General features: G+C 36.4%; 3 protein-coding genes across 3 annotated transcripts; 1 reads left to right on the top strand and 2 right to left on the bottom strand.

Annotated features, from left to right (window-relative positions):
* Window positions 1-713: 713 nt before the first annotated feature.
* Window positions 714-2,399, bottom strand: LOC110805663 (glucan endo-1,3-beta-glucosidase 13). Its single transcript, XM_022011286.2, has one exon. It carries the CDS (start codon window positions 2,222-2,224, stop codon window positions 1,076-1,078), a length of 1,149 nt encoding a protein of 382 aa, XP_021866978.1. The 5' UTR covers window positions 2,225-2,399; the 3' UTR covers window positions 714-1,075.
* Window positions 2,400-4,517: 2,118 nt separating this feature from the next.
* Window positions 4,518-9,475, bottom strand: LOC110805674 (uncharacterized protein At2g39910). Its single transcript, XM_022011302.2, has 9 exons — window positions 9,347-9,475; window positions 8,784-9,246; window positions 8,598-8,684; window positions 7,763-7,953; window positions 6,323-6,518; window positions 6,171-6,235; window positions 5,759-5,860; window positions 5,557-5,653; window positions 4,518-4,951 (listed from the first exon to the last, which is right to left on the bottom strand). The coding sequence occupies exons 1-9, from the start codon at window positions 9,385-9,387 to the stop codon at window positions 4,940-4,942; spliced, it is 1,254 nt and encodes a 417-aa protein (XP_021866994.1). The 5' UTR covers window positions 9,388-9,475; the 3' UTR covers window positions 4,518-4,939.
* A 3,050-nt stretch (window positions 9,476-12,525) lies between these two features.
* On the top strand, window positions 12,526-13,327 carry LOC110805667 (ferredoxin-1, chloroplastic-like). The gene has a single exon (NM_001426511.1). The coding sequence runs from the start codon at window positions 12,713-12,715 to the stop codon at window positions 13,154-13,156; it is 444 nt and encodes a 147-aa protein (NP_001413440.1). The 5' UTR covers window positions 12,526-12,712; the 3' UTR covers window positions 13,157-13,327.
* Window positions 13,328-17,995: the final 4,668 nt, after the last annotated feature.

Raw genomic sequence — 17,995 nt, 5'->3', positions numbered from 1 at the left:
TAAGATGGATTGGACTACTGATTCAAAGTTCATACACGGATTAAGATCCAAAAATTGTCTTAATTACTCAGGCTAAAGGGAAAACATATATTCAGAGGAGTTTTAACAATGAGAACCAGGAATCAAAGAAAGCCGAATCTAACTTAAGATTTTCAAATTAATAGGTTAATTCTAGTCTTCTCAAGTTTAAAGTTTTGACAGAAACCCTACAACTAATGCAATCTAGGGACAGTTTTACCAAAACATTGAAAACAAGGGTTGAATTGGATTGTTCAAGATGGGAAACATACAATCAGGTTTCTGGACATACACGAATCAATGGAGTCGGCTGCCTAGATCTTACATCTTCATAACTTAAACATTAAGGTAAACTTCAGCTACTTTTACACAAAAAGTTCGAGTTTCAATGAGTAAATCCAACACTGGAGCTTAGACAGATCAGTAACATTGATTCTATTTAATCCAGGAAAGAAACAAACATGCATGTCAAAAGATTAGGAACAATTAAACAAACCCCTAATAGTATATCCATTCTTCAAACAATCTAGCTATACTTCCTTTATGCCCAAAATCACAATATCGTATAACTGAAATAAAACCAACAGCAGAAATATGCAAAAGCTAATTTAAAGTGAAGTTGATATGCAACAAAAGTCAGCAGAAAGCAATGGCATCCAAAGAAACAATGAAATTGTGAATAAAAACACCAGAAATTCTCCAAAAACTTTAAAACTAGATATCATTTCACTGTGTATCAAAGATTTACAGTAATCAGTATCAACAATTGCTCCTCAACACAGTACACTGATGTTCCCTACTTCTCTAAACCGGTAATTAACAACAACCATTATTGATTTCGACTTTCCACACTACTCCCTCTTCATTATTCACCAAATTCTCTTCATTACATCCAACACTCAAACATCTAACAACAGACTTAGGGAACATAAAAGCTTAGAAGAAGAAAAATAAAACATAAAAAATAGAAAAGTCGAATTGATCTAAATCAAACCAAAATTCATATTCTCCCAGAAATATAAGGTATCAATTCTCAGTAACAGTTGATAAATTGTGCTTACACCAGTAAATCAAGAACAGCCATCATCAAGCAAACTGAGAGAATAGTCAACAAACCTTTGCTCTCAGAAATTCGTGAGGACCCACTTAAATCAAGCTCATACTTGCTGGTCAAGTTAGGGTAGAATATCCCCCATTGCCTGGTTAGTCCACTGCTGTTCCCTTGACCCCTTTCCCTGTCAAACATCTCATAGATGTAAACCTCAGAAACACCATCTTTCTTCAGAGGTGTACCAACCCCGGATTTCAAATGTTTGGTCAACCCTTTCAGATACATTTCAGCGAACACCTGGTTGGCATTGTTCTCCTCATTGGTCCCGGGCGAGCTCGGCCACCCCGTTTCCGTTATGATCAACGGAATATTCTCGTGTCCGGCGACTGCCATTGCCGAAAGAACCGCGTCGATCATTGTATCAAAGAGATTCTGGTACCGGACTCCGGTGGTGGAGTCGTCCATGAAATTGTACGGACTTTCTTGAAACAGAGCAAACCCAAGTACAATCTCATAGTTCAAGCGGTAGAGATCATAAGGGTGAATATTCACCAAGAAGGAGGAGTTGGCCTCGTCCAAAAATTCGAGCAATGGTCGGACGACGACGTCGTTTACCGGTTCTTCGAACTCCGCAGAAGAAGGCGGGAAGGCGGAGGTGAGCAGAGGGATCAGAGAGAAAGTGGTGGAAACAGAGATTTTACGAATACCGAGCTCGTGAAGTGCGACGTGAACGTTTCGAATAGCGGGAAGGATGTCGTCGGCGAGGTCGGAGGAGGAGGAGAGGACGTCAGAGCCGACGGAGATAACGGAGATGTTGGCGCGAGGATAGAAAGGGACGACGTGAGTGTAGAGCCAAACGGCGGCGTTGGAGCGGTTGGAGGCCAGAGAAGAAACGAGGGTATTTGGAATGGATAGGAGGAGAGATACAGAGGAGTATGAGAAGGCTCGGATGAGGTTTGGGTCTGGGTCGATGAGTCGGACGGCGGCAATTTTGCGACGGGTGATAGCAGCGGCAATGTGTTCAGGGGTGGTGGATTGCGGGTGGTGGTGGATTGTTACGCCGAGAATGGGTGTTGAGGTGGTGGAGGAAATGGAAGTGAAGATGATAAGCAAGACGAGGAAGAGGAGAGAGAAATCCTGGGTAATGGACGCCATTGTTGTAATGTTGGAGAGCTTAAAAATGGTGTTCGTAAGAGAGAGAAAGTGGAAGGGAAGTTTGTTACAGTGGAATTTTATAGTGGAAGTGAGTTGCAGAGAGAGGGAGAGTTTGTTACAGAGGAGGGAGGAGAGAGAAAGGAAGGAAGGTGGTTTTGGGGTTTTGGCGGTTGTTTGAATTTGTTTTAGAACCAGTGGGTTTTTATTGGCTACGACGCGAGTGTATGGTAAGTACTAGATGGAGTTTTTGTAGGAATTCTTTGATGTAACAAGGGTAAACTAATTTCCATTATCATTGTTTTGTGAAGATTATTTCTCGACCTAGTAAAAGATCTAACAACGATTTAATTGGTCTTAGTTTTTTTTTCAACTAATTGGTCTTAGTTTATACTGAAATTGATTCACACTCCTACCAAATAAATAATGTGTTTAAACTCAATAAAAGGGGAAGATTAAATAAAAAAAATAAATTAGTGTGACATACAATGTTAATAGACAAAGTAAGAACACAATTGTCAAACAAATTTTTGCTTACAATGTGAATTAACACTAATGCAAAGTAACACAAAGTAAGAACACAATTGTCAAACAAATTTTTGCTTACAACGTGAATTAACACTAGAGTATTTTTCGTGTGTATTTTAAAATCATAAGAAAAACATTCTCCGGTTCTTTGATATGTACGTACAACGGTACAATAAATGGTACTCCCTCCATTTCTTTTTGATGTATCCATTTGGAATCTGGTGTGGTTTTTAAGAAAATTGAAATATTAGTTTGTATGGGTATAAGTGTAATGATTGGGTATAAGAGATTATAATAAATAAAGGAGTGAGAATATAATAAAGAAATAAGGTAAGAGAGAGGAGTAATAATGATGGGTGATAAAGGAGGTGAGAGAGTGGGTATATGGGGAAGGGAAAAGAATTAAATATTATGGGTGGGGAAAATTAGGTGGGAATATGGGTAGAATCTTTAGGTATTTTAGTAATTAGATAGAAATGTAAGGGTATTTTAGGATAAAATGTATGTCCAAAAATAGAATAGATTCTAAATGGATACAACAATATGAAACGCTTAAAATGGAAACGGATACAACAAAAAGAAACGGAGGGAGTAGTAATGCTATTATTATTATTATTATTATTATTATTATTATTATTATTATTATTATTAGGCAAATTTGTTAAGAAAGACCTTTTATAACTCAAATTTTGCGAGAAAGGACCTTATATATTTTTTTTTGTGAAATCACACCTTAATGTTAATTTTTTTGCGAGAAAGGACCTTATAATTTATTTTTTTTGTGAAATCACACCTTAATGTAATTTTTTTTTGCGAAAGACAACCAAAAGGAAATTTCCGGCATTGACTGAGCTTTTTCGGGCATTGACTTGCACGTGAAAAGTGCGTGTGACTTTATTTTGCTAATCACACCCAAATTTCCTCCAAAATTCTAAGCTTTAAAACCTAAAGTTGAAAAAAAAAATCGAAATAAAATCAAGTTTGAAAATTCAAGACTCAGGAAAATCAATGTCTTTAGCCAACGTAAGCCACACGTGTTGCTCACGTGCAAGTCAATGGCCGGAAAAGCTCAGACAATGCCGGAAACTTCCCTTAGGTCCTTTCTCGCAAAAAAAAATTACTTTAAGGTGTGTTTTCGCAAAAAAAAATTATATAAGGTCATTTCTCGCAAAATTTGAGTTATAAAAGGTCCTTTTTTGCAAATTTGCCTTATTATTATTGTTATTATTATTTCACACTTTATGTTTAGGCTCCGTTTGGTAGGGGGTAAAACATTTTCAGGGAAAGTAGTTTTTCTCTGTATTCGATTTTACATTGTTTGGTTTGCAAAGGAATGTAAAACTATTTCCCTTGGGAGTAAAGTTACTCTCTCAATGATGGAAAACCATTTTCCCTTCAAAATGAAGGGAAAACTGTTTTCCTCCCTTTTGCCTTATCTCTCTTGTACACTCTTCTCACTACTTGCTTACTTTACTTTTCATTTTTCTTACATGCAACCAAACAACGGAAAACTAAATTTGAAATTGTATTTTCCTTCGTAAATTGTTTTCCATGAAAATCATTTTACACTGAAAATGCTTTACACCCAACCAAACGGAGCCTTATTGTTACATACCCTAATACTTGTCAGTTGTCACCTTTTCTACACACCCTTTGCATCTACACAAGTCTACTATTCTTTTGAAATTGGCTTATTTGTTGCGTATGATTCCCTTAATTTTCCTGATTGTCGTCCATAATTAAAACTGCGAATATTCATGAACTACCATGGGTTGAAGTGATTAAGAGGGGCAGTTTATAAATAAACCGCAGTGGACCGCTTGACACCACTATACAAATTATATTGTTGTGCGGAATTGTAGCAAACTTAAAAGTTGAGGGCAGTAAGCAGCTAAAGCCAATGAACATGTCTCCTACAAAATTTACCAAGTACTCCGTAATTAGTAATTCTAAATTCTAATCATCTATGAAGATGATACAGAAGTGTGAGACTCGGTATAAGCATATCCTGAACGAAGTCTCCTATTTGATCTAAAGAAGCCTCTTCATATTGCAAAGCCCGGGTGACTCATATGCCAACCTCTCCAAGGAACCCAATGTTAGAAGCCTTATATGCCAAGTGAGCCTCTGTATTACAGAGTACATTGTTTTCTGATCAACACTTCATGCAGCTGATAGGCAAAATCATGTTCACAAAACGACCTGTATTGCACCAGAGAGTAACATAGATATCAGATTCATTTGAGCCTTTGAGGCTGCAAAATGCTCCAAAAGGCACAGTAGCAATATTAATAAGTGGGTTAGAGATGGGGATTCATAAGCACGATACAGACAGCAGGAAACGAGATTTCTGCAACGCAGAAGCCCAATAATTACCTTATCATTCACAAAGTTTACCCTTTATTTCTCAAATTACTGAAATTTGATGTTTAACGCTTGTCATCAACTTTTAACCTAGTGTGAGACTAAACTCATTCCTACCATCTTTTCCCCTCAAGTTTTACCAAACACTTCCAGGCCTTGTTTTAATAATAGCACAATCTTGAGTAACATCCAATTTTCAAAAAGCATAAAATTTCCATATCAAAAAAATACTCAAATCTCACATGAAAAACAATTTTCTTCATTCAAATCTGTCCTTCCCCAATCCCCATTACTTCATGAAAGGGTTTTACAATATGTCATGACGGATATGTTCCAGACTTGCAAAGCAACAAATTAATCTTTCCAAATATGATTGATTTTAAACTGGGAGCAGTAAAACTTCAAACAAGACATACACACAGCAAAGGAGCTAGAATTCTTACTGGGGTGGCATTTGTTGCAATGGACTGAACAAGAGTCCCCAAATTTGGGTCATCCTTGTGTTTTTCCCAAGTCTCTTCAAATTGCCGCCCTTTGCATCTTTGAATTACAGAAGAAAAAACAAAGCTTTAAGTATTTAACAAATATCACCTCCCAGAAGAAGAAAAAAAAAAAAATACAGGACTAGCAAACTAGTAGCCTTACTGCTGAAGCAGGATTAATATCTGACAGATACATATTCGTATCTCCTCCCGAGCAGTTTTCAAAGCAGCCTCCTTGTATAGAATGACCAATTCATCCACTAACCTGCAATTAAGAGTATGCATCTTGATAAATAGATTGAAGAGATGATAGTCAGATGGCTCTCAGTAACACCCACACTAGAAAAATAAGGACCTTTCAAGGTAGTCTCAAGTTCTCAGATATCCCAATTCCCCAAAACAAACCACTTACTGGAAGGAATAGAGGCACTAGTGAACTACCATGGGTCATGACATTCCAACCCAAACACATACAATAATTTAATGGTCAGTGATGGACTGAAGGATAACTCCACCTATATAGAGACAAAACAAGCATGCACACTTTGAGTGTAAGACAGTTATCCAAGACTGACCTAACAGTGAATGGACTTCTCCTTATCCATGTTAACTTCACAGTTATACGGATACTTTCAAGAACCTGTATCAAATATGAGACCTATTCAAACTTTCATTTATATACCATAAACATTGATATTTAACTGAAGTGGATTAAATTAGAGATTACCAACAAAACGGTTTCATCATCATCAGCGTGTATCCATTGGAAGTAAAGGGGAAACAAACGTTTGAAGTGAGCTAGCAAAACAAGACCAACACAGCAGAACAGAGGTTCAACAAGTTTCAGCCAAGCAATACGACGCCTTTTGTCCCTAGGTTGGCGCTCCAAATGACCTATCATCTCATTTAAAAGCCTATCAAACCTGTATAAAATGACATTAAATATTTTATGAGATAAAAAATGACCATAACTGTGAATGAACGAGCAATGCAGTTAAGCATAGACAGCCAATTAACAGATGACTTTCTATCTAATCAGCTCTTGATTTTATTATGTCACTGTGAAATCATAATGCTGAAGGCATGCTTGGTTTGAGGGTAATGCATTAAAGGGGTAATTAAAGACAAAATAAGAAAAAACAAGGTGATTAGAGGTGATGATAGGGTGACGAAGTGGTGGAAAAGAGAATAAGTTAGTGTTGGTAAGAAGAAAATAAAAGGAAGGGTGGAATAGTTACCCTCATTATGAGGTTAATTGTTACCCACCATTCCCATAGGGTAATTATTACCCTCATTTGGGAGGTAATAGGTTCCCCCCCTTCATCCCTTTCCTCACAACACCACCACTTCTCATCATAACACCACAACATCACCCTTCTTGCAACCACCTCAATTTACCTTCATTTTCCTTTTATTAAGGTGGTTTGACTTTATTTACTTCCATAATCCATTACCCCCAATCCAAGCATGCCCTAAATATACTTATACACAAACATAACTGAAAAAATTCAACTTGAAACAGTAAACATTTTACATCTGTATTAGAATTTCATTAACAACGATATATTACATATCCAAAATTGCACTCAAACTTGACAGCTAACTCAAGGAAAACTAGAGACCAACTAAAAGGTATAGCTATACACTACATCCAAAGTTCTAATTTTGGTTAATTCTCCTTAACACAAAACTCAAAAGGATCAGCTTATTTGGACTTCAAGCTCATACAAGTACTCTGTATGAGAAAGCAGGAAACTAATTGACTTTGCTACTTAAATCAGGAATTGAATTACAGATCTCTAGGCGCAGCCATTTCACAACAGAAACTGCATTAAAGTATAATAAAAGTAAAAGAGAAATCGAAGCACAAAGGTGACAAAACTTGATACTCCTATGGCAAAAGCAAAAGGCAAACAAAGTGTCTTTCTCATCAAATTGGGCAGAAATCTTGATAGCATTTAATCTAGATGAACATAATCCAGAAAAACTATAATGCAGATAGGATAGCTGTCATAGCTATCAGCAGATAGTACATATTACATGACTCAAGGTCCATTGATCACAGTGTTCTCCATGCTTCTTACCTGTATTCTACGTTATTCTGTATATTCTAACTAAACAACATATAATTTTCATACAAGAAGTTGCAAACTAAAGGAATACATACCAGGGGCTACGAGGATTATTTTTCTGCAAACAAGTTACAAGACGTACTGACATCTCCACAGCAAGATGCCATATCTCATCATCAGAAACAATATTTTGACAACAAGCATCGAGAATCACATCTCCATATCCACCGAGCTCAGCAGTTTTAATATTTTTTGCTATATGTACAAATGTGATCATTCCCTGCCCCTGGATTCACCAGAAACAGAAACAAATCAAGCTCACATCAGAAAAGAAGCAGCAGAAACAAATAGTAGCAAAGATCCTGAATAGATGCAGGCTAAGAAACAACTGAACCAGAACAACTCAGCAGGACTAAATTGTACCCGGTTTTTCTAAGAATGTTTTTTCTTGCACAGAAACAAGAAACTCCAACCCTCATCGCCTCTCTTCCTTTGTTTTTCATCCAAATGTGTTCTTCATAACAAGCAAGATTAGAATTTCATATACATAATGAATAACAAAATTTCTCTTTCTCCTGCAATTCTTTCCCTTGAATTTAGGAATACATGGCACCAATTTCTTTGGTTCTAACTTCTAAGAGCATGTTCCCTTCAACGATAACAAAAACATTTTTAGTTCCTCGGCCTATTCTGTGGCGCAATATGAAAAATATACAAAGTATAACCCAAATGTAATAGAAAGGCTCTAAAGGGAACCTAATTGCCTAACAAAACTAAATGCTTATCCTTCTTCAGTTTAGATTAAACTTTCGAGAACATTTGAAGTTTTGAACACAAGTGAATTGACAAAATATATTCAAAGTGTCACCCAATAGCTTGAAAAGATCTACCATACCAACAAGCCAGTGTGAAAAAACATAAGGAACATACTTTCACTTCAGAAGACCAGTGATCAAGAGCTGTCAGCCCGCATGGAATTATCAAACCACATAATTCCCCTAAATGTGGATACTCAACCTAAAATAATAAAAATCACATTAATCAGATATTTTAAAAGAAATTCATTAACCCTAAAATGAAAATTCATAAACTGAAGAAAAATTAAATCAAATAAACCTGTGAAACAAACCACCTAAGCTGATAAGCAGCAACAACGGCGTACGCAAGTGGAACCCTAGAAGAAGCAGCGGAAATCTCGTCACTACCAACGGAGCTCTCCTTGATCGCATTCTTAATCAAAGGGAGAACCTCAGGGATCAATTCAACAACCAATCTCTTCTCCGAACTCAAACCGGCATCAGAACCTCCATAAACGGCTTTGGAAAGACCTCGAAAAGCCGACTCCGCGGCTGTAGAGAGATGTTGAGGAATCCAGTTTAGAAGAGGTGAAGTTGAAGGGTTTGAAGAGGACAGCAATGCGCAACAGAGAGAGAAATCCCTAATTTGAGGGAGAATGTTGCTGGAATTGGGGGTTTTAGATGGGAGAAGGGATTGGAGGAGAGATTTGATTGAAACATCGCTGGATTCTGGAGGATTGTAAGGTGTTGTTGAAAGAAGTTCTTGTATTGGTTGAGATAACCTGTAGAATTTAATGGAAATGGAAAAATAATCTATGATTAGTTACCAAATTAATGGAGGAGGAGGAAGATGAAGAAAAGCCATGGAAGGAGCTTACTTACTCGGATAGTTGTTGGTGAGTGATTGTTGAGAAATTTGACATTTTTATTTTGGCAATTGTTCTGTTCTTCAACAAGATTTCATGTTCTTTTGTTTTTGAATTGTTTGACTGATGAGGAATGAAGACTGAAGAGTGGGATGGCCTGGTTAATCGGGCGGGTCAGTGTGAGCAAGTTAGACCTGATCAAGACGAGCCCGCCCCGCCCGAAAACTTTGCGGGCTTGGGCAGAATTTTCCGGCCCGGCCCAAAAAATTTATTTTTTTGGGCGGGTTTGGGAAACACAAAACTACATTTTTTAGTTATAAATTTGGCCCGATCCGAAAAGTCCGGTATCTTAGGCCCAAAAATAGCGGATTTAGGTACAAAATTTTGGCCCGACACAGCGGGCTGATTTTTCATGCCCAAGTCCGGCCCTAACCCAGCCCGGACCACCGTTTGATCAGGTCTAGAGCAAGTTAATGTTTGTCGCTTGAAATTCGTTAGTGGGTTGGATTTCAGCTTGGGCCACTGGGCCAGCCTAAAATGGGTTACTCATTATGATTTGAGGAGATATATGTTCAATTGTTCATCGCACCCTTTTCTTCTTCTTCTTTACTTTTTGGCCAGGCTTTCCCACTTCCTTGATGACGATGTTATGAAAACATACAAATTTATCTACTACTAGCAGTCTAGCACTAATCCATGTTCATTCTACATCTTATCTATGTGATCCTTTGTTCGAACCATTAGCACTACTATCTATGTTGAGGAGGGCATACACCAATTGCTAACTGCTGTACCCGGGTACAGCCAGCTCTGGCTGTACCCAAAACGACGCGCTCATATTATTTGTTCATTCTTGTCGACTGTTTGTTCTTTTTTATTGTACTGTTTGTTCATTCTTATTGTATTGTTTGTTCTTTCTTGTTGTACTGTTTGTTCTTTCTTGTTGTATTGTTTGTTCTTTCATGTTGTTTTTTAAATTCATCATCAAATTTTCATAATTGTTGTATTTTTTGTTCTTTCTTCTGGAATTTTATGTTCTTTTTATATTGTTTGTTCTTTCTTGTTTATTTGTTTGTTTATAATAATCATATGGTTAATGTTCATAATTAAACTCTTCATTAATCTTTTATTCTTTCTTTTTGTATTGTTTGTTCTTTCTTGTTGTACTATTTGTTCTTTCTTGTTGTTTTTTAAATTCATTCATCAAACTTATTGTTGTATTGTTTGTTCTTTCATGTTGCTTTAAAATTCATCATAAAATTGTTCATAATTGTTATATTGTTTGTTCTTTTTTCTGGTATTTTATGTTCTTTTTTATATTGTTTGTTCTTTTTTGTTGAATTATTTGTTCTTTCTTGTTTATTTGTTTGTTCATGATAATTATCTGCTTTATTGTTTGGTCTTTCTTGTTGTATTGTTTGTTCTTTCATGTTGGCTTTAAAATTCATCATAAAATTGTTCATAATTGTTGTATTGTTTGTTCTTTTTCTGGAATTTTATGTTCTTTTTTATATTGTTTGTTCTTTTTTGTTGAATTATTTGTTCTTTTTTGTTTATTTGTTTGTTCACAATAAATATATGGTTAATGTTCATAATGAAATTGTTCACTTCATTGGTCTTTTATGTTTTTACAAGCGCCTATATTGTTTATTTCCAAATAAATAAATAAATGTACATTTTCAAAATAGTAAAAGTTCATTCCAAATAAATAAATAAATGTTCATTTCCGAAATAGTAAATGTTCATTTTTGTAGTTTATTTCCAAATAAATAAATAAATATTTATTTCTAAAATAGTAAATGTTCATTCCAAATAAATGAATAAATGTTCATTTCCGAAATAGTAAATGTTCATTTTTGTACTAGTATTTGTTCTTTCTTGTTGTATTGTTTGTTCTTTCATGTTGGCTTTAAAATTCATCATAAAATTGTTCATAATTGTTGTATTGTTTGTTCTTTTTTCTGGAATTTTTTGTTCTTTTTTATATTGTTTGTTCTTTTTTGTTGAATTATTTGTTCTTTCTTGTTTATTTGTTTGTTCACAATAAATATATGGTTAATGTTCATAATGAAATTGTTCACTTCATTGGTCTTTTATGTTTTTACAAGCGCCTATATTGTTTATTTCCAAATAAATAAATAAATGTTCATTTCCAAAATAATAAATGTTCATTCCAAATAAATAAATAAATGTTCATTTCCGAAATAGTAAATGTTCATTTTTGTAGTTTATTTCCAAATAAATAAATAAATGTTCATTTCCAAAATAGTAAATGTTCATTCCAAATAAATAAATAAATGTTCATTTCTGAAATAGTAAATGTTCACTTTTGTACCAGTATATTAATGTTCATTTTAAACAACACAAAACGACATCGTTTTGGATGGGGGTACAGCCAACTTTGGCTGTACCCGGGTATAGCCAAAAATTTGCGGGCATCCACTAAAATGGACGAATAAACCGACTAATATGCACTAATGGCTAATGTCCATGCTACAATACGGTGAGAGTATGAGAGACTATGAACAAACATGCATCATTGACAATTTAGATTTTAACAACAAAAAATCATCGTTAAGATTAGTATGAGGAAATTAATTAATGAATTCAAGGTTATTCAACATAGTAAAAAATCTCCAATGCAAGAAGCAACATATACAATTCACTTGTTTATTTGCATTGTCGTGAAAGTTAACTCATATTCAATAATGTATCTCACACTCGAACTTATACACTCAAGAGTAAAGATGTATGTGGGATGGGCCATCTTGAGGTCCGACTCGACCCGGCACAAAGTCTTGGGTTGTGCCTAGAATATTTTTTGGAAAAAGCATGAGATCACGTGGGTCACCCCTAATTTTTTAAATTATCAACTCAACCCGATACAAACAGGCTTCCGTGGGAATAACTGTTGAATCAGGCCTAAGCCCGACTCGAGTGACGAGAACATAATCTAAAAAGGATATTTTCTATCACAAATATCAATGTGGACTTATAATTGTAAAAGATAGAAGAAAAATCGCAATATAATGAATATATCATAATTCGAAAATGACTTGAATCGAGTATAGTCCAAACCGCGGTTAACATCATGGGTTACTAGCATTCTCTTTAGTGGTATACTTAAGGCTAAGATGCCAATAACGAACGTGTGGCAAGCACACTACTCACCCCCAAGTAACACCAACGGCTACAATATCACAACGTCACAAAGATAAGCAAATGAGATAACTAACCCATAAAAACCTACCACGTGGCAGATAAGGTATCACCATACTCTCTCCTTTATATCATAACCCTTACCCTCCCACCATTTCTTCCTTAACACTAACACAAACCCAAACCCAAACCCAAACCAACCAAATCTTAAAAAATTGTAAAAATGGCAGCAACCACCACAACAATGATGGGCATGGCCACCACCTTTGTCCCAAAACCCCAAGCACCACCAATGATGGCGGCGCTTCCATCCAACACCGGCCGCTCTTTGTTCGGACTCAAGACCGGTAGCCGTGGCGGAAGGATGACAATGGCTGCCTACAAGGTAACCTTGGTAACACCCACCGGTAACGTAGAGTTTCAATGCCCAGACGATGTTTACATCTTGGATGCTGCTGAAGAAGAAGGCATTGACTTGCCTTACTCATGCAGAGCTGGGTCGTGCTCTTCATGCGCCGGAAAGCTTAAGACAGGTAGTCTTAACCAAGATGATCAGAGTTTTTTGGATGACGATCAGATCGATGAAGGATGGGTTCTTACCTGTGCTGCTTACCCTGTTAGTGATGTTACTATTGAGACCCACAAGGAAGAGGAGCTTACTGCCTAATTCATTTTTTTTTATTTTTTATTATTTTGTTCTCATTTGAGAGGGAATTGAAAGACTAAAAAAGAGTAAATGCAGCGAGGAGTTTTTACTTCTTCGATCTGTGGTTTGTAATTGTGTATTATCATGTTAATCAATTGCTCTTATAAGCTTAATTACTACGTAATATATATACTTACACTGTTTTCACTTAATTACATGTTTTGTTACAACATTCTCAACTTAATAGGGTTGGAGACAGATATTTTCTTAATTAAAATTTATCACAACCTCGGCCAATTCGTCACTCTTGTTATTGGCTCGAACCTTTGATGGTAACTTGCTTGGTTCGTGCCTAATCCATGTGTGCACTCATGTGAGGTCCATTTTTGGCAACAACAGCTTATCTTATCTTATTATTTTATTTTAAAAATATTAATATGTTTATAAGTTTTTATAATATGTAGTCAAAAAAATCAGTGGTTAAAGTTATGCATTTGCAAGCGTGTCCGGTCAAAACAGGTCAAGTATTATAAGGGACAGAGGGAGTACTTCATTTGTTCTTATTTATACGACACAATTACGGAGTATTTAGTTATGTTTGTCAATGCACGATTTCATACATTAATATCTTCAAATATAGATAGGAAAAAACTATAAAATGTTATATTTAAAAAATATTTATTGAGACGAATCTAACTAGATCTCACAAGTTTCAAAAACCAAATTGTATTACTCCCTCCGTCCCGGAATACTCGACCCGGTTTGACCGGCACAGAGTTTAAGGGACTTGAATTGACTTATTTAATTTTATAGGTAGTACTCCCTCCATTCTCTTTTGTTCTTCCCCTAAAGAATGTTGGGTGTGGTTTAAGAAAACTGAATCTTGGTTTGTATTGGGATATGAGTAATGATTGGGTGTAAGAATAATGATTGGGTGTAAGAGATTATATATTTAAAATAAAGTAAGGAGAGAGAAAATAATAAATAAATAAGATAAATGAGAGATATTTCATTAACAAAATAATCAGATTAAAATCGAACCAGAAAAATAACAAAATTGGAACAACTCTAAATCGAACCAGAAAATTCAAGAAAATTCGAACCAGAAATTCAACCAAAAAATAAGAAAATCCAACAAAAACCCAGAAATTTAGACAACAATCAACTCACAAGTTCGTGAACAAATTCGAGCACAATTCAACCCATAAATACGAACATATTCAACCCAGAAAATCAGGAAAATTCAACCCAAATCGAACAAATTCAACCCAGAAAATCGAACAAATTAAACCCAGAAAATCGAACAACAAATTCAACCCAGAAAATTGAACAAATTCAACCCAAATTCAACAAAAATCGAGCAAAATTCAACCTAGAAATACGAACAAATTCAACCCAAAATTAAACCCAGAAATTCGAGAAAATTCAACCAAAATCGACCTAAAAATTAGACAAGAAAATCGAGATAATTCAACCCAAAATTAGACCAAAATAAACCCCAAAAAATCGACCAAAATCAAACCAAAATTCGAGAACATTCAACCAAAAATTCGACCAAAAAATTCGTCCAAAATCAACCAAAAATTCGACAAAAATTAAACCACAAACTCGACCAAAATCAACCAAAAAAACAACCCAGAAATTCGTCATAAGTTCGCAAAAAAAAAAACCCTAAAAATTTGAAACGTGAATACAAAAATAAATAAATACCCAATTGATCTCAATTTCACGATTTTGAGGATTTAGAGGTCAAATTCGACCATGAAAACTCTAGATCTAGGGTTTTCGTGGTCGAATTTCACCATCTAAAACCATAATACGTATTCTACAGCTTTTTCGGGTGGTGGTGGCGGTGGCAGAGTTGTGGTGGTGGTGGCGGCGATATTGAACGAGGAGAGAGAAAAGTGAGAGAGGAAGGAGGAGAGAGAGAAAAGTGAGAGGAGGAAGATGAAAATGAAGAACATCTTTGATGTTCTTGAGGGTATCGGAAAGAGAAACAGAGAAAGGAAGGAGGAGAGAGAGAAAAGTGAAAGGAGGTTGAAGAGAGAGAGAGAAATCAGAGAGGTGAGAGAGAGTGAAAGTGACGGTAGTGGGGTGGGGTTATGGGGGATGGGAAATTAATTAAATAAGGGTGGTGGGGAAAAAGAGGGTGGAAAAAGGGTAGAATCTTAGGGTTTTTTGGTAAATAGTGGGGAATCTTAGGGTAAATTGGTAAAAAAAACTATGGCCAAAAATAGTAAAGATTCAGTAGGGGAAGAACAAAAAGAAATGCTAAAAAAGGAAATGGGAAGAACAAAAAGGAATGGAGGGAGTAGTTGATAGTGGGTATTATTTTAATGTAGTTAGTGGGAAATGCGTAAAGGGGTGGGGTTGGGGGAGAGTAGGGGTTGAATTTTTAATTATTTTTTGTATGGAGTAGGGGGTAGGTGGGTTAATAGGGGTGGAGTGAGAAATAATATAATATTGTTAGAATATTTCCATTTTTAGAAACATGTCAAGTATTAAGGGACGCCTGATAAGGAAAACAGATCAAGTATTCCGGGACGGAGGGAGTATATAAATAAGAATGGAGGAAGTATAAAAGAAAACAACTCCCAACGTCGAGGACGAGCAAGAGCAAGAGCAATCAAAGATTTGCCGATTTGGCCACCTTTACGAACACGAACATATATAAGTCAAGATCTAAAGGAACAAGTATCATACATAACAAATAGTATATGAAATAATACATACTAACTTGCAGCTAGATATGCATTAGTAAAGGCATACTAGTTTATGAAAGTTGTCTCATATGGACATGCTAAGCCTTAACCTATTGTGAAACGTCAACACGTTACATAGGGCTCGAATCGAAGGGGGGGGATTGAAAAATCTCAGATAAATCAAAGAGAAAGAAGCTAGGTCATGGATGGAAGGTAGGAAGGGTGAGGAGAATATTAGAGAAAGCAAAGGAGACATGTGGAAGCGGTAGATGACCCGAGGGCAAAGATGGACCACTATTGTGAAAAATAAGACACAAAAGAAAATCACAAGTGCAGGAGAAACGGAAAACTCACTATTGCGAGTAGAGCTGTCAAAACAGGTCATCTGGCCGAGTCTTCGTCGGGTTATTATCAGGTCGGTTTGTGTCGGATCACTTTTACTAGGGTGCAGGGTTGGTCGGGTCATGTTGAGTTTTTTTTTCCATTTCTGATACAAGTCGGGTTCGGGTCGAGTCATATTCGGATCTGGTTCAATTTCGGGTTTGAATCTTATATAGTCGGGTTTGAATCGGGTTTGAATCGGGTTATGATACATATGACAAAACATAAATCATGCGGAAAACCTTAATGCCAGGAAACATATTATTTACACATAATCATTTAGCATAATTCAGATGCATACACTTTGTAACGTGCCCTCCCTAGCTGCGCCCGAACCGAACAAGAACAAGTCTTTAGGACTCCAAGTGTCGTCCCTCCGTAGATAGTCCACAGCACGTCGGGATCCGCCTTAAGCTTGACCAACTAGAATCGCCCTTAAGGTACTAAGAATTTTCGGCTAATAGGCTACACGTGTTTGGCTGATTTTGTTCCAAAATCTTACCTTTGAATACTTCAATCCTCTATCTAAATATGTGACCCTAGGCACCTATTTATAGAGTTTATGGAAATGAATTATAATCCTATTAGAATACAAATCTATTTAATTATAATCCTACTAGGACTCTAATTAAACAAACTTTATCTATTAGGATTAGATTTAATCATATTACGAATCCCGGTAGCCTTAGGATTCCGAGTAACACACACGAGTGGCAATGCACCGCACGCAGGCCTTACGGCCCACGCACAACGCACGGCCCAGCTCGCCGCTGCCTGCGCGCGCCCAAGGCCTTGGCTGGGCCTGGCCTTTGCGCTGGGCCTGGTCTTGGCTTTGGCGTGTGTTTGCGCTTTGGCTTGTTGGGCGATGGCCCGGTTTCGTGCTGGGCCTTCGTCTGACAGGCCTCGTCCGATGCTAATTCGTACGATACGCTTCCGATTAAATTCTCGATTCCGAACAATATTTAATATTTCTGATTCCGGAATTAATTTCCGTTTCGAACAAATATTTAATATTTCCGTTTCCGGAATTATTTTCCGATTTCGATAATATTTCCGATTCTGACAATATTTCAGTTTCCGGCAATATTTCCGATTCCGGCAATATTTCCATTTCCAATAATATTTTCCGATACGTACCATGTTTCCGTTTCCGGCAACATCTACGACTTGGATAATATTTATATTTCCGATACGATCCATATTTCCGTTTCCGGCAATATCATCGTTTCCGGAGTATTCACTTGCTTGCCTTTGACTATCTCAGCTCCCACTGAAACCAAGATACGTCGATTCCGAATATCCATAGATGGAGTATTTAATGCCATTAAATACTTGATCCGTTTACGTACTATTTGTGTGACCCTACGGGTTCAGTCAAGAGTAAGCTGTGGATTAATATCATTAATTCCACTTGAACTGAAGCGGCCTCTAGCGAGGCATTCAGCTCACTTGATCTCACTGAATTTATTAACTTGTTAATTAATACTGAACCGCATTTATTAGACTTAACATTATATGCATACTTGGACCAAGGGCATTATTTCCTTCAGTCTCCCACTTGTCCTTAGGGACAAGTGTACATTTCCTAATTCCTTTGTCGCTCGATGCTTGCTCTTGAACATAAGGTAAGAGTTGTCATCCTTATTACATCCAGAGGTGTTTCTCGGTTTCAGAGTTCAACTTATCAAATAAACAGATAATCATAACCTATGATTCATCTGAGCACGGCCATGCATTTTACAGTTTCTAGCTCTCCGAGTGGCCTTGTACAACTTTT

The sequence above is a fragment of the Spinacia oleracea genome, chromosome 1 (assembly GCF_020520425.1).
Source record: "Spinacia oleracea cultivar Varoflay chromosome 1, BTI_SOV_V1, whole genome shotgun sequence".
Classification (NCBI taxonomy): Eukaryota; Viridiplantae; Streptophyta; class Magnoliopsida; order Caryophyllales; family Amaranthaceae; genus Spinacia; species Spinacia oleracea.
Note: the sequence above shows the minus strand (reverse complement) of the source record. Positions and strands in the feature narration are given on the sequence as shown.